The following is a 15,874-nucleotide window of genomic DNA, read 5'->3' as shown; positions in this document are numbered from 1 at the left end:
ATGGATTCTGTTTCCTCTCAGAGGTTGGGATCCAGGCCATGAGTAAGGAGTCCGTTGGATGAACATTTTTCCTCAACTAGTCAAAAGTAGAGGGTTACCAGCAGGACTGAGGTAGTCACTGCACTGAGGCAAGAGCCTGGTGGGAAGCAGGTTGACGTTGAAGCTTTAAAATCCAAAGAATGAGAAGCTGACTGAGAGGAAGTGTGATGTTCCTCTAATCGTAGGGAAAACTGCATTTGGGCCACCGAACAAGAGGGTTTTTCCAGAACCTTATGCTGGGGCTTTGATTTAGGCTCCCCCTTCCTCGTCTAGTCAGTCTGCCTTCCCTGCCCTGTCTCTCACATCTAGGCCTCAAGCCTTCTCGTCCCCACCGAAAACCAGCTGGAAGCCATTTTGATTAAGCTCCACCACAGAAGGAGGACAATACAGCCCCGCCCAGAGCCACGCGCGCCCCCGCGCGGGCTGGGTGCGCGTGTCCGCGCCTCTTCCCGCCGGCCTGGCGGGCGCCGAGCCCAGACCCAGGCGGCGCGGGGCGGGGGTGGGGTGGGGGTGGTTATGTAAGCGTTGCGCGCTCCCGCGAGGCGACAGCCAATGGAAAGCCCCGGCGGCTCGTGCTCGCGCACGCAGGGTGGGGGGAGGGAGCGCACGACGTGCGCGCGCCCTCTCCCTCCTCCACCGCTGCCGCCTCCTTCTTCTGCCGCTCCTGGTGCTGCTTGTGTGCTCGTTCGGTGCGGACCTGGTACCTCTTTTGTGAAGCGGCAGCTGAGGAGACTCCGGCGTTCGCCATGGCCGACGAAAAGCCCAAGGTGAGCTCGGCGCCGGCCTCCTCGCCTCGCCGCGCGGCCGGAGTCATGGCGGGGGCTGGGGTCCGGCCCGAGCCCGCCGCGGGCTCCCCGCGCCTTCCCGGGCCCCCCATGGGGCCGGCCGCGGCTCAGGCCCGGCGCTCCGCGCCATTTTCCTCCCTCCCCTCTTCCTCCCTCCCGCGCCGGAGGAGGCCCCGCCGCCCTCCCCCGCCCCCGGCAGCCTCAGAGTGCGCGCCGAGCGCGAGTTGGGCGGGCGGATCGCGGACGCCCGCGGGCCCACCGGCCGCGAGCGGGGCTCCTCGGGCCCGGCCGGCCGGGCGCGCGTGAGAAGGGGCGTTAGGGCGCGCGGTGTCCCCACCCTCCGCGGACCCCGGGGCGGGTGTTGCCGCCTCCGCGGTGGCGGGGAGTTCCCTCCGCCTGGGGCTTCCTCCCTCGGGGGTGGGGGCCGCGGGCATCTGGGGACCCCTGCCCCGGCCGCACTGGCCGGTGAGGGCTCCGGCGAATCAATGGGCTGCCGATGGGTTGGAAGCCGGATGCGTGAGGGGCCGGGGGGTGGGGGGTTCCCAGGGAGTATCTCCCACCTTGATGGCCTTAGGATCCCCGGGGGGGCTGGGCAGGGGCTTTTCCCTGGGTGCCAAGTAACCTCCAACCTCCGAAGAACATGTGGTTTCGAGAAGTTGGAGGCAGATGTACAAGCAGAGAGACTTTGTGGGGCTTAACTTTTTGAGTTTTGAGGCACCGGGAGGCTTCTCCCGGGAGGACGAGAGCACACACTTCTTCCTGGCACACGAGACTTTCTTTTGGCTTGGTTTGTGACACCCCCTCCCTTCTTTCTGAAGTGATTTAGGGGCTACAGGATTCCTTCTACACTTGATTTTGGCGAACTTCAGATTGGGTCTAAATCTACAAGGAAGACTTGGAATAAAACTGTACATTTGACCCGTGACAACAAAGGGGAGGGGAGAAGAAGAGCTCTTAACGAAAAATAAAGAAATACGAAGCTGCTCATAGTAGAGGCGACCATTAATAGTGGTTCTGAGTTATTGCCGCTGCTTCGGAGACAATGAAAGGATATTCCTCAATTAGATTTTTTTTAATGTTGGAGATTTAACTTATTAAACTGAGTTTGGTAACTTTTTAAGAAGAGGTTTGTAATGAGTGTTGAATAGCAAACTCTAGGTTTTTTCCCTTGCATTCTGTACTTGAAGCACTTTGAAAGAGAAAAGACACTTATTTTTAATCTTTTTAGGGGAAAGGTATATTTTGAGAGTGATATAAAGTATGCCATTTTAGGAAATTCAGATGCAAGAGAGCATTGCAGTAAATTAAGTGGGACTCTTTAAAAGTCGATTGTTGTCCCCGATAGTATTGCATGTGGGCTGCTTTCTGTTTCTATGACAGCTGTTTAATATTGTTGCTCCAGGATTTCTCATCTTTCAGATTGATTTCAGCCAGTGAAAACAGCTGTATGCTCATTTATCGTACAGAGTGAGAAACCTGTTGATTTCTGAAGCAACTTGGGCTGCTGCTGCTGCTTTAAAAGGAGTTTGTTTTTCACATTTTCCAAATTATACTTTTATTTTTCTTTCAACAGGAAGGAGTCAAGACTGAGAACAACGATCATATTAATTTGAAGGTGGCGGGGCAGGATGGTTCTGTGGTGCAGTTTAAGATTAAGAGGCATACACCACTTAGTAAACTAATGAAAGCCTATTGTGAACGACAGGTGAGGAACTGACATGTGCACTTCCACTGAATAGAAATTATTTTAAAAAAGCAAACTTTATTTTCTTGAGAACAGAAACTAGACTAGCGTAATATTATAATAGACTATCTTTGGTAGAATGAATATGCATTTATATACCTGACATATTAGTTTCATCTTACACTTGGTATGTTGATTCTTCGTGAAAACCCTTAGGATGGTTTGATTAATATTACCTATGATTCTAGTCCTATGCCAGAAATGCATCAAATTATATTCAGAGCATGTGATTTGTTCCCAAGGGGATATAATTTTATAAGAAAATAAGAATGAACTTGGTAAAATTTCTTGTCAGGCTCTTTTTTTATCCATTTAAAGTTTGTCTTGTGTCAAAACAGTATTTTAAACGGTTTGGAAATAAAAGTAAATGTGAGTTTAAGGACATTGCAGTTTTCCTGAAGTGTGTAAAATTGTAGTGTTTCTTTTTACACAATTAGTAGAGGTCAAGAAATTTAACCTCCTGGCCAAGCATAAACATTCCTATATTATAGGGACATTTGCATTTTACTCAGAAAATAGTAAATAGACATCAAGAAGAGGAAGTAGAAATGAACAGATGCTGGGAGGTAAATGCAAGCTTCAAGACAAAGAAACTTCTTTTTGTGATGTTGAGTCTGTAACAATACAAAGGCAACTTTAAAGATGACTTTTGCAAGTATAACAAAAACACTGGTTCCTAGATCAGTTAATCCAATACCTTGCAGAAATATTTTTCTTGTTCAATTCTGAATGTATAATATATAAAAGTTGGGAAAATCATTCTTTTAGACCAAAACACCTCTACGTTGGAAATTGTCCTAAAAATAGACTTAAAATAGAATAAAGCTTAAACCTGTAGAAGTTGGGAAATTGAGTTGAGTTGATGCTTGGGCTTCCTCCATGAGACCTAAGGGCATTTGAAAGAAACTGAAGATATAAACTTCTTTTTGAGTTTGAAGCTTTATTTTATGCCTAATTTATTTATAATGTAATAAGAGAATACTGTGCTTATAATTCTTTGTCCTCATTCGTAAACTTTCTTATACTTCCTTACAAAGATAAGATTTTCAGTATACTCTTATTTGAAGAATTTTCGTGAAATCCTCCTAACAGTAAATTTGTACTTATTAATTGTGCTAAAGAATTTTTGCACTAGAATCTTCCCTATTTGAACACTAGTTCTCCTTCAGGTTACAGGAGAATTTTAAAAGGTAATCATTTTGTAGAACTTTTATGTAGCAAAACCTTATACAGAATAGAAACTCATGCTTAAATTTGGTGGTTTTCAACAAAATTCTCTGCATATCTTGCTTAACTTTTGTCTAATTACTACTAAATTCTGGCTTTTATTTATTTGTTTATTTTTTTCTGAGGAAGATCAGCCCTGAGCTAACATCCATGCCAATCCTCCTCTTTTTGCTGAGGAAGACTGGCCCTGGGCTGACATCCGTGCCCATCTTCCTCCACTTTATATGGGACGCTGCCGCAGCATGGTTTGACAAGCGGTGCATCGGTGCGTGCCTGGGATCCGAACTCCGGGCCCCCTTGACAAGCGGTGTGTCCATGCCTGCCTGGAATCCGAACCCCGGGCTGCTGTTGCGGAGTGCGGGCACTTAACCGCTACGCCACCAGCCGGTCCCATTTGTGGCTTTTAAATGGCCATATTTTCAACAGTTATGAAAACTTTCAAATGTAGAGCAAAGTTGAAAGAACTTTACATTGAATGTGCCCACCAGCTAGATTTACCATTAACGTTTGCTATACATATCTATTGATACTCTCTATCCATCCTAAAAGGGTTATATTTAAGACTTCCCATATTTCTTGTAGGTGCCCCAAAGAAGCTTTTTATTTATCTGATATTTACCAGATGCCTACCATGTGCTGTGATGTTATACTAAGTGCCAGAAAAACAAAAACACATAGCACATCCTCTGTATTCCAGATTGTCCCTACAGGAGAGTGTCCTATAGGATCAAGTTAGTGGGTCAGTCAAAAATTTTTGACTTTTCCTGCTATGTTAAAATAAATTTAGTGTATTACCCAGTGTAAATAAAGCTTTTGTTGATTTTTTTTTTCAATTATTAGGCTTAAGATTGGGATTATATTTGACTAAGCTTGTTGGGGCCACTCAATTTGCAAGAGAGAAAAGAAGCATTGGTAATCTAGAAAAAATGTAATTCCCCTGCATATCTGTTGGAATGCAAATATGATTTGAAGATATGATCCAGAAAGAATTTAGAAAGATACTTATTCCCATTTTCCTCTTAAATTGGGAATAACCTCGGAATTTTGAGGGTAAAAGATTCCTGTTTACTTTTCAAATGGTTTCTCATTCTAAGGAAGAGGGAGTTGAAGTATCACCTAATTGGGCTGATTTCCCTGCCTTTTTTTTTTTTTTTTTTTTTTGGTGAGGAAGATCAGCCCTGAGCTAACATCCGACACCAGTCCTCCTCTTTTTGCCGAGGAAGATTGGCCCTGGGCTAACATCTCTGCCCATCTTCCTCTACTTTATATGGGATGCCGCCACAGCATGGCTTGACAGGAGGTGTGTCGGTGCGCGCCAGGATCCAAACCTGCGAACCCCGGGCTGCCGAAGCAGAGCGTGTGCACTTAACCGCTACGCCACTGGGCTGGCCCAAGATTTCCCTGCTTTTAAGGTATAGGTACAGGCTATAAAAAACTAAAATATTTATCCAATCTAATTTGCATAGCTAAATTTTTTTGGCAGTTGAGGATTCTTGACCAAGGATTTCCTATCAAGATTAATTGAATACTCATAGTTAACTTTCTAATCAACTCACTTGGCATCCTATCTCGGGAAGAGTTCCCGTGGATGTCTAAAAGGTGTCTCAAACTGAACTTGCAAAAGAGGACTGTTAATTCTATTAGAAATCTTGTTCTCTGGTGTTCCCACTGAATAAACAGCACCATTCTACATCTAGTTGTGAGGTCATAACCTTGAGGTTATCCATGATGATGCTTCATAACAAAAATCCATCAGCAAATTCTCTTCTCTGCCTAAACTTGTGTTGTCCAACTGAAGTAGCCATAAGCCACTTGTGACTATTTACCACTTGAAATATGGCTAATCCAAATTGAGATGTGCTATAAAGTGTAAAATATATGCCAGGTTTTGAAAATTCAGTATGGAAAAAAAAGTAAAATATCTCATGTTGAATGTTGATTACATCTTGAAATGATAGTATTTTTAATGTGTTAAAACATTTTTTTTTTTTTTTTTTTTTAATAAAGTTTTTTTTTTTTTTTTTTTTTTTAAGATTTTATTTATTTATTTTTCCCCCAAAGCCCCAGTACATAGTTGTCTGTCATAGCTGCACATCCTTCTAGTTGCTGTATGTGGGACGCGGCCTCAGCATGGCTGGAGGAGTGGTGCCTCGGTGCGCACCCGGGATCCGAACCCGGGCCGCCGGCAGCGGAGCGCACGCACTTAACCGCTAAGCCACGGGGCCGGCCCAATGTTAAAACATTTTAATAAAGTTTTACCTATTTTTAACTTTTAAATCTGGCAACTAGAAAATTCAAAATTACATATGTAGCTCATATTATGTTTCTATTCGATAGTGCTGAGCTCTCAACCATTTAATTCCACTCTTGCTCAGTTACTACCTCAGAGACTTCTTTGATTAATTCGAAGTGCCCCTGTTCCCATCACTGAATCCTCTCACTTTTGGGGGGGGCTGTTTGTTTTTTGGATTGATCACTGTCTATATTTGTCCATTAAAATGTAAGTTCCATGAGCATAGGATGTTTTTGTTCAGTTTCTCTAGAGCCTGGACCAGTAACTGGCATATAGAACATGTACAATAAATGCTTATAAAATGATAGAGGACGTTCAAACTAATATCTCCAGAGGTTGGTTTGTAAATAAGATTTTCATTCCCTTGTACAATTTGAGTTTGCCCACTTTATATCAGCCACATGGCTTTCAGCTAACCGAGAGCATACCATTCCATTCTAGTGTGGATTTACCCTAACAGGTTATTTCATGGAGCGTCAGGCGGTTTCAGAGAGTACAGATTCCTTGGGTTAGTCCAATTCAATTTTGTGAAGTGAAGAAATGGGGACCCAAGGAAATAACCGCACACAACTCTTCCAAGGCACAACTCTAAAGCTCAGGACGAGATTTATACAGGAGAGGAGCCCAAATGCTTGTTTAATGTAAATTCATTGTTTGAATATACATGGTTTGTGGGATCTTAAAGGCAAGTTTCTGAATTTTGGACTTTTGATCTCCAGCAAAATAAAAGAGCTTTTATTGGTAAAAGCATAAAAACAGGTGGCAATGAAGGAATACAATTTGCTTGTGTTGTCCTGGCCCTGCCTTCTCCCCCCACCCTTGTTTTGAATGACCACACCATAGACCTTATGACCTGTCTGTGGATGTAGTAAAGGAAGAACCCAGCATATAGAAGGTGCTTAGTATTTTGTTGAAGCAAGGAGCTTTCAGTGGAGTGTTTGCAAATATATAGTACTTAGTAATTAATGGCTTGGCATTGAATTCTTGGTTGCTTTGTGTAATTGCAAATTAAATTTGGACATCATGAGGAATGAATTAAGGTTATGGATATTACCTACCTGGTGGGAGATACCTTGTATTCCGTAAGACAAGGACTAGTCTGAAAGTGGTATTGTGTCAAAGACTAGAGTTTAAAAGGAAAGCAGTATCTTCCATGTTACAGGTAGTTTTAAAGACAGATTCATTGAATCCTTGTTAAGGGGAATACAGGTGTTATACAAGTGTTCATTGAGCACTTTTTTTTTTTTTTGTGAGGAAGATAAGCCCTGAGCTAACATCATGCCAATCCTCCTCTTTTTGCTGAGGAAGACCGGCCCTGAGCTCACATCTATTGCCAATCTTACTTCTTTTTTTTGCCCTTTTTCTCCCCAAAGCCCCAGTAGATAGTTGTATGTTCTAGTTGCACATCCTGCTAGTTGCTGCATGTGGGACGCCGCCTCAGCATGGCTGGAGAAGTGGTGCATCGGGGTGCACACCCAGGATCCAAAACCGGGCCACCAGTAGTGGCGCGCGTGCTCTTAACCCCTAAGCCACGGGGCTGGCCCCCTCATTGAGCACTTTGTTTCAATATCTTTAGTCCTAGGAATTCAATTTAATTTTTTCTTAAATATCAATTGAAGCAAGGAGTTTGTGTAACAATAATTATAGTTTGTGATTTGACCGTGATACAGGAGTGACTTTTTGTAAGATGCTTCCTGGAAAGCTATTTTTCAAGTTAATATAGTCACAACATACCAAAGGTACTCTGTTTTCCTATCTTGTCTTCATTTGGCTGCAATTACCAACAGCTTTGCTGCTTTCCTCCTTTCCCCTTCGCCCACCCCTGTGTCAGGTGGGTAAAGTAAAGTACTTGAGCTTGATAAGTAAAACATTGGAATCCACTTTGGAGAACGGTTGTGTTATGCTCATTTATCTCGTTAGATGCATATAAAAATTTCTTGAAGCTAAACTTTAGTAATATAATTTTATTTTATTTATTTTATTTTATTATTTTTTTTTGTGAGGCAGGTCAGCCCTGAGCTAACATCCATGCTAATCCTCCTCTTTTTGCTGAGGAAGACCAGCTCTGAGCTAACATCTATTGCCAATCCTCTTCTTTTCCTTCCCCAAAGCCCCAGTAGATAGTTGTATGTCATAGTTGCACATCCTTCTAGTTGCTGTATGTGGGACGCGGCCTCAGCATGGCCGGAGAAGCGGTGCGTTAGTGTGCGCCCGGGATCTGAACCTGCGCCACCAGTAGCAGAGCGCACGCACTTAACCGCTAAGCCAGGGGGCTGGCCCATAGTAATATAATTCTTTTTTTTTTTTTTTTTGTGAGGAAGATCAGCCCTGAGCTAACATCTGCCAATCCTCCTCTTTTTGCTGAGGAAGACTGGCCCTGGGCTAACATCGGTGCCCATCTTCCTCCACTTTATATGGGACACCACCACAGCATGGCTTGACAAGCAGTGTGTCGGTGCGTGCCCGGGATCCGAACCTGTGAACCCTGGGCCGCCGCAGCGGAGCGCGTGCACTTAACTGCTTGCACCACCAGGCCGGCCTCTGTAATTTTAAAATTCCCTTTTTGTAATAAAGCTTCTCCCCAACTTAGTAGCTTTAGATTTATTTATTTATTTATTCATTTATTTTGGAACAATGAATTTTTGTCTGTGTTTGCGTGAGGAAGATCAGCCCTGAGCTAATATCCATGCCAATCCTCTTTTTGCTGAGGAAGACCGGCCCTGAGCTAACATCTATTGCCAATTTTTTTTTTCCCCCTTTTTCTCCCCAAGGCCCCAGTAGATAGCTGTAGGTCATAGTTGCACATCCTTCTAGTTGCTGTATGTGGGGTGCCGCCTCAGCATGGCTGGACAAGCGTCGGTGCGCGCCTGGGATCCAAACCCCGGGCGGCCAGTAGCAGAGCGCGCGCACTTAACCGCTAAGCCACGGGGCTGGCCCCTAGATTTATTTTTAAAGAAAGAGAGAAAGCGAAGCATGGTTAAGTGGATATTGCTTTTCATCCATTTTATTTCATCAGTACTTAGCACCTACTATGTGCAAAGAGCACCTACTATGTGCAAAGGATACAGTGTAACCAAGACAAGTCTAGGTTCCTATCCCTCCTGGAGCTTATTTTCTGGAGAGGTTGACAATAAATAATTGCAGGTTTGGGTAAGTACTAAGAAGGAAATTAAAAAGCAGGTGCTGCTTTTGGGCTATTCCAGGAATTTCTTGGGTGTGGACTGTGGTCTTATGGATGGGTTTAGGACAGTTATTGCCTTGTGTTCTGGTGGAAATGTCCTGAATGCCCAAGGATGAGAACTTGTTGAATGCTTGTGGTGTGCCTAGCATTCTGCTGGGTTGAGGCATAGGTTACTCTTGCATGGTGTTACAGTGTTAGAGCTATTTGGATAGAAATGAAGGTAAGGTAGCTTTTTGGCAAAGTTTTATTTTAATCATTCCACCTTTTTAGGTGACTTCCAGTTTTCATTATTATTAAGGGTGATATTTTTCTTTGGAGAGCTCTTTAACATGCATTGAAGAATATTGCTTGTGCCATCTGTTACTTTAAATTTCCTTTGAGTATCTTTCTAACTTATTTAAATATTCTGTTTAACTCGGGGTATGATCTGTTCAAGCTTAGAGTAACTATGGTCTCAAAAGCAATACAGCTTTTTAAAAAAGACCTTTTTAAAAAAATCATTTTTCCAAAGAAAATCAAACAATATAGTTTAAAGAAAGTGACAATCATCCCAAATCTTTTTACACACATAGAAATGTTAACATATTGATGATCATTTATTTAGGTCTCTCTTAATATATTCATGGCTAAATATGCATGTAGTTTTAGTTCTTAATTGTTCCTTTGCACGCTTATTACTTTTAAACTTTCTTGTCCAGGGTTTGTCAATGAGGCAGATCAGATTCCGATTTGACGGGCAGCCAATCAATGAAACAGACACACCTGCACAGGTAAAAAAATCTCTAACTAGAAGAATCAGTGTTTTTTGTAATTTTCTCAACAGCTTTATTAATTTGTGAACTTTGACATTGGAATATACAGTTCAAAGCTATGTCATACATGACCAAAGGGGAAGAGAAAGGAGAAAATAGGAATAGATTCAGGAAACACCAGTGGTTTTTAAATATCTGGCTATCACTTAGTAAAACTAATCAGTCGTTTACTTACTTGAATCCATTTTTCTCTTTTTCTGAGGAAGATTAGCCCTGAGTTAACATCTGATGCCAACCCTCCTCTTTTTTTAGCTGAGGAAGATTGGCCCTGGGCTAACATCTGTGTCCATCTTCCTCTACTTTATATGGGACGCTGCCACAGCATGGCTTGACAAGTGGTCCGTTGGTGTGCACCTCCCGGGATCTGAACCTGCGAATCCCAGGCCGCCGGAAGCAGAGTGCGGGCACTTAACCGCTGTGCCACTGGGCTGGCTCAATCTGTTTTTTTCTTATTGCCAGCTTTATTTGGAGAAGATAATTAAAACTCTTGTCTGTTTCTTCAGAATTGTTTTCCTTTTGTTTTTGTTGCCACGGGTCTTAATCGTCATACTCAAGGTTCCCCACAGGTGATCGGTTAGCCGTTCATAATCATTTTAGGTTCTCACACAGAAGTGTCTTTTGCCTATCCTTGTGAATTAAAGGGAACTAATGGCTCTAACTGCAAGTCTCTGATAGCTTAGTTTGACGGGGAGGGCTCTTGATAATAGGTAGCTTTCCAAACCCTTACTACAAGAGTTGTCACTGTCTGATCCCTTAATCTCTACATATGACTTAAGTTGTTCTATCACTTTAAGGGGTCAGCTAGGCTGTCTTCTGTGGTAGAAGCTCTTTGTCTTTGTTTCTTTTTACCCTGTCAAGTTGCATGTAAGACTCCCAGTTTTGAGGAAGATATATATATATATATTTTTTTTTTTTTTTTGAGGAAGATTAGCCCTGAGCTAACATCTGTTGCCAATCCTCTTTTTTGCTGAGGAACATTGGCCCTGGGCTAAGATCCATGCCCATCTTCCTCTACCTTAAATGGGACGCTGCAACAGTACGGCTTGATAAGCAGTGCATCGGTCTGCACCCGGGATCCGAACCTGCGAACCCTGGGCCGCCAAAGCAGAGCACACGAACTTAACCATTACACCACCGGGCCAGCCCTGGGAAAAAAGATTTTGATAACAGAAATTTAAATTGGAGCCTTTGTACTTTAGAATTTATCACCCCGTAAAAACTATAAAGTGATAAATATGGTATGAGTGAAGCAGCATGGTTTGTTGATAATCTTCAAAAATTTGAAATGTCTGTGAGTTGTACTTGAGGGAAGAATATTTTCAAGAAATTTCCATTGGGGAGTCTCTAAGAAGCAATTACAGGATGTAACCACAAGGGGGAGCTGAATTGTCTTGAATGAGAGAGAAAAAGCTCTCTTATCCTTTGAAGGCACTTAAAGTTTTCACTATAAAATTTAACATTCCAGTAATTTTATTTCAGTAAATAGCTTGAAGATCTGTTTTGATTGTTTTAAAAGAATAAAAAAAAATCATTATGCTAAACTCTGATTATTAGAATGTGTTTTCTGTCTTTTGAAGCCCTCACCCACCACCAGAAAAAAGTTCTGGGGCTTGTCTACTATGCTAGCTGCAAATATTAAACTGTAAGGAGGGTTTGTTCAGAGCTGCATAATAAAATCTTGAAGTTGAATTTGGAATTTAACTCATTTTATTATTTGGAATTGAATTCATTTTATTTTATTTTTATTTTTTTGAAATGTTTAGTAGCACTCTCTATTTGATTGTAGTTAGGGTCAGATCTTGTTTTTTCTTTATAATTTTATTTATTTTTCCCCCAAAGCCCCAGTAGATAGTTGTATGTCATAGCTGCACATTCTTCTAGTTGCTGTATGTGGGACGCAGCCTCAGCATGGCTGGAGAAGCAGTGCGTCGGTGCGCACCCAGGATCCGAACCCAGGCCGCCAGCAGTGGAGCGCGCACACTTAACCGCTAAGCCATGGGGCCGGCCCGGATCTTGGATCCTGCTTTTTCTATTTCATAGTAGCAAACCATGAGTACTCCATGCTTCCTTCTCAATTACACTCAGCTAAAACAGATTGGGTGTTACTCATTTTAAAGGCCTGAGGGAAGAGAAGCAACATTAGGCTGTAGGGACCTTGTCTTTTGTGTGATATCCCTTAAATGCCATCAAAAGGGATTCTCCAGGAGAAGTATTGTCACAGATGAGGCCACTGGGGCTGCAGACATTGAGTGTCATTTCCAAGACAGAAACAGGATTTAACTAAGGCCTGCTTGCTTTTTGTTCTGCTGTGGAATTGAATTCATTTTAAATTTTATTTATTTATTTATTTATTTCCTCCAAAGCCCCAGTAGATAGTTGTACATCATAGTTGCACATCCTTCTAGTTGCTGTATGTGGGACGCGGCCTCAGCATGGCTGGAGAAGCGGTGCGTCGGTGCGACCAGGGATCTGAACCCGGGCCGCCAGCAGCGGAGCGCGTGCACTTAACCGCTAAGCCACGGGGCTGGCCCTGAATTCATTTTAGAATGAAATTTATGGGCCGGCTCCGTGGCTTAGCGGTTAAGTGCGCGCGCTCTGATGCTGGCGGCCTGGGTTCGGATCCCGGGAGCGCCCCGAGGCACCACTTCTCCGTCCAACGTGAGGCCGAGTCCCACATACAGCAACTAGAAGGATGTGAACCTATGACATACAACTGTCTGCTGGGGCTTTGGGGGGAAAAAACTGAATAAATAAAATCTTTAAAAAAAAAAAAAAAAAAAGAATGAAATTTATTTATTTTAGAGTTTTTCTCCCAATATTTATTAAATAGCAGAATTGTGATAAATTAGAACTTTTTAGCAGCCAATTTTAATAACAATATAATTTTTATGTGCCCATCATTCTGTTAAATACTTTTTTCATTTAATTTACATAACTGTATGCTATTCCATTTTACAAAGAGGGAATTGAGACTTAGTCATTAATACTTTAATGCCTTACCCCTACTTGTAGTATATTTATATTTTATTAGAAACAGTTCCCGGGCCGGCCCCCTGGCTTAGCGGTTAAGTGCGCGCGCTCTGCTGTTGGCGGCCCGGGTTTGGATCCCAGGCGCGCACTGACGCACCGCTTCTCCGGCCATGCTGAGGCTGTGTCCCACATACAGCAACTAGAAGGATGTGCAGCTATGACATGCAGTTATCTACTGGGGCTTTGGGGGAAAAATAAAAAAAAAAAAAAGGAACAGGTCCCTTTCTTTAGGTACCCCGGGTTATTGTTTTATCTTCACAATTACCAGTTTTTAGAAAGAATTTTTCAAGGGTAATTATCAGCATAATAAACTGTGTTAGAAAACTTACTTTAATAAACTGTGTTACAAAACTTACTTTACAATGTTGCCATATGTACCAAGGCAGGACCTTCCTGCAATCAACGTGGTTGTTTTTTTTGTTTGTTTGTTTTGCTGAGGAAGATTAGCCCTGAACTAACATCTGTGCCCATCTTCCTCTATTTTGTATATGGGATGCCGCCACAGCATGGCCTGACAAGTGGCGTGTCGGTGCGCGCCGGGGATCTGAACCGGGGCCGCCAGCAGCGGAGCACGCTCACTAACCACTGTGCCACCAGGCAGGCCCCTGAATAGCATTCTAAAATTTAAATTAGTTTGTTTAACAAGTCTCTTCTTGCCCATATCCCTTTCTTGACTGTGTAGAGGTAACCTGTGTTTTTTGCATAGGCAAGGATATATCCATGTTATTTACATACACAAACTTTTAAAAACACAAATGTAATCATACTACGAGCTGTTTTTAAAATTTTGTTTTTAGCCTAATACTGTATCTTAGGATATTTCCATTTCTGCACATGTAAATCTACTTATTCTTTAATAACAGCTACATGATATTTCATGTATGGGTGTACCGTATTTCTTTGGGTTTGTATTGATTGATATTTAGGTTATTTCCAGTCTTGCTCATCTAAACAACATTGCAGTGAGATCCTTTACACACATCACTTATTTTAAATAATTAAAGGTGAGATGATTTAACTCATGGACATATTCAGCTTTTTAACTTAAAAACTAAGTTTTTGGGCCAGCCCGGTGGGGTAGCTGTTAAGTTCGTGCGCTCCACCTCCGTGGCCTGGGGTTTGCGGTTTCGGATCCTGGGCGTGGACCTCTGCACCACTTGTTGAGCCAAGCTGTGGCAGTGTCCTATATAAAGTAGAGGAGGATGGGCACGGATGTTAGCCCAGGACTAATCTTCCTCACAAAAACAAAAAGACTAAGTTTTCTTTCTTTCTTTGCTTTGTGAGGAAGATCAGCCCTGAGCTAACATCCATGCTAATCCTCCTCTTTTTGCTGAAGAAGACCGGCTCTGAGCTAACATCCATTGCCAATCCTCTTCCTTTTTTCCCCCAAAGCCCCAGTAGATAGTTGTATGTCATAGTTGCACATCCTTCTAGTTGCTGTATGTGGGACCCAGCCTCAGCATGGCCAGAGAAGCGGTGCGTCAGTGCGCACCCGGTATCTGAACCCGGGCCGCCAGCGGCGGAGCGCGAGCACTTTAACCGCCAAGCCACCGGGCCAGCCCCTAAGTTTTCTATAATATTCATAAAAAAAGAGGACCAAGTAAAAAATTATTTAAACCAAAGTCTGATGGTATGTTAAGCTATGGGACATCTAAAATAATGAACACTGGAATTGGGTGGAACTTGTGCAGTTTTTCAGGATATTTATTTATTTTAAACATTTTTTTTTTTTTCTTTTTATTTATTTATTAATTTTCCCCCCAAAGCCCCAGTAGATAGTTGTATGTCATAGCTGCACATCCTTCTAGTTGCTGCATGTGGGACGCGGCCTCAGCACGGCGGGAGAAATGGTGCGTCGGTGCGCGCCCGGGATCCGAACCCAGACCACCAGCAGCAGAGCGCGAGCACTTAACCGCTAAGCCATGGGGCTGGCCCTTTCAGGATATTTAACACTGATAGTTATAAATTTTAAGAGCTGAATAATCAGTAGCCTTCAATATGTGTGTTTTTCTCTTTTATGCTAGTTGGAAATGGAGGATGAAGATACAATTGATGTGTTCCAGCAGCAGACAGGAGGTGTCTATTAAAAAGGGAATCTGCTACTTTACTCCAGAGCTCTTCCTCCAGACCAAGACATTCTCAATTAGAAAACTGCAATTTGGTTCCACCACGTCCTGACTACTACAGTATAGTTTTCTCTATTCTTTCATTTTCCCCTTCCCCATTCCTTTATTGTACATAAAGTAACTGGTGTATGTGCACAAGCATATTGCATTTTTTTTTTTTTTAACTAAATGGCCAATGGTATGTTTTGATTGACATCAAATGGAGATGGGATAGGGAAAAATACTGGTTCTGTGAAAATACCCCCTTTCTCCATTAGTGGCATGCTCATTCAGCTCTTATCTTTATATTCCAGTAAGTTATTTTGCTCTCACTGTTTAACAGAAAAAGAACAGCGTAAAAATCCTTGCATACCTTGTTCGATTGGAGAATTTTAATGTTTTTCATTTATCATTGTAAAACCAAGGACAATTTTATAACTTTTTTGTACGTAGCTGTTACATGTAGGGCAATCTGTCTTTAAGTAGGGATAAATTACTCTAAAAGAAATGAATCCTAGATAGTTTTCCCTTCAAGTCAAGCGTCTTGTTGTTTAAATAAACTTCTTGTTTAAAATGAGCTGTTTTCTTTATTCTGAGGAATATTAAATAGAAAGTTGAAGCTCAGAAAAAAACATGACATTAATAGGCCTGCTAGAAG

The 15,874-nt window shown here is 42.4% G+C and overlaps 1 protein-coding gene across 2 annotated transcripts; it reads left to right on the top strand.

Moving 5' to 3' along the window:
• The first annotated feature begins 639 nt into the window (after positions 1–639).
• On the top strand, positions 640–15,790 carry SUMO2 (small ubiquitin like modifier 2). Of its 2 annotated transcripts, XM_004432743.3 has the most exons (4): positions 640–806; positions 2,398–2,529; positions 9,968–10,039; positions 15,136–15,790. In XM_004432743.3, the coding sequence occupies exons 1-4, from the start codon at positions 786–788 to the stop codon at positions 15,196–15,198; spliced, it is 288 nt and encodes a 95-aa protein (XP_004432800.1). In that variant the 5' UTR covers positions 640–785; the 3' UTR covers positions 15,199–15,790. The 2 variants fall into 2 exon arrangements, with proteins under 2 accessions (XP_004432800.1, XP_087297714.1); XM_087441588.1 differs by lacking the exon at positions 9,968–10,039.
• Positions 15,791–15,874: the final 84 nt, after the last annotated feature.

This window comes from Ceratotherium simum, chromosome 16 (assembly GCF_057802395.1).
Source record: "Ceratotherium simum simum isolate JZ-2026a chromosome 16, ASM5780239v1, whole genome shotgun sequence".
In the NCBI taxonomy this organism is placed as follows: domain Eukaryota; kingdom Metazoa; phylum Chordata; class Mammalia; order Perissodactyla; family Rhinocerotidae; genus Ceratotherium; species Ceratotherium simum.
Note: the sequence above shows the minus strand (reverse complement) of the source record. Positions and strands in the feature narration are given on the sequence as shown.

Bases quoted from the DNA above. Each gene is read 5' to 3' on its own strand.
- SUMO2 (XM_004432743.3), top strand. From the start codon at position 786: ATGGCCGACGAAAAGCCCAAG. The intron at 2,530-9,967 runs GTGAGGAACTGA...TTTCTTGTCCAG, and splicing joins AAGCCTATTGTGAACGACAG to GGTTTGTCAATGAGGCAGAT. The intron at 10,040-15,135 runs GTAAAAAAATCT...CTTTTATGCTAG, and splicing joins AAACAGACACACCTGCACAG to TTGGAAATGGAGGATGAAGA.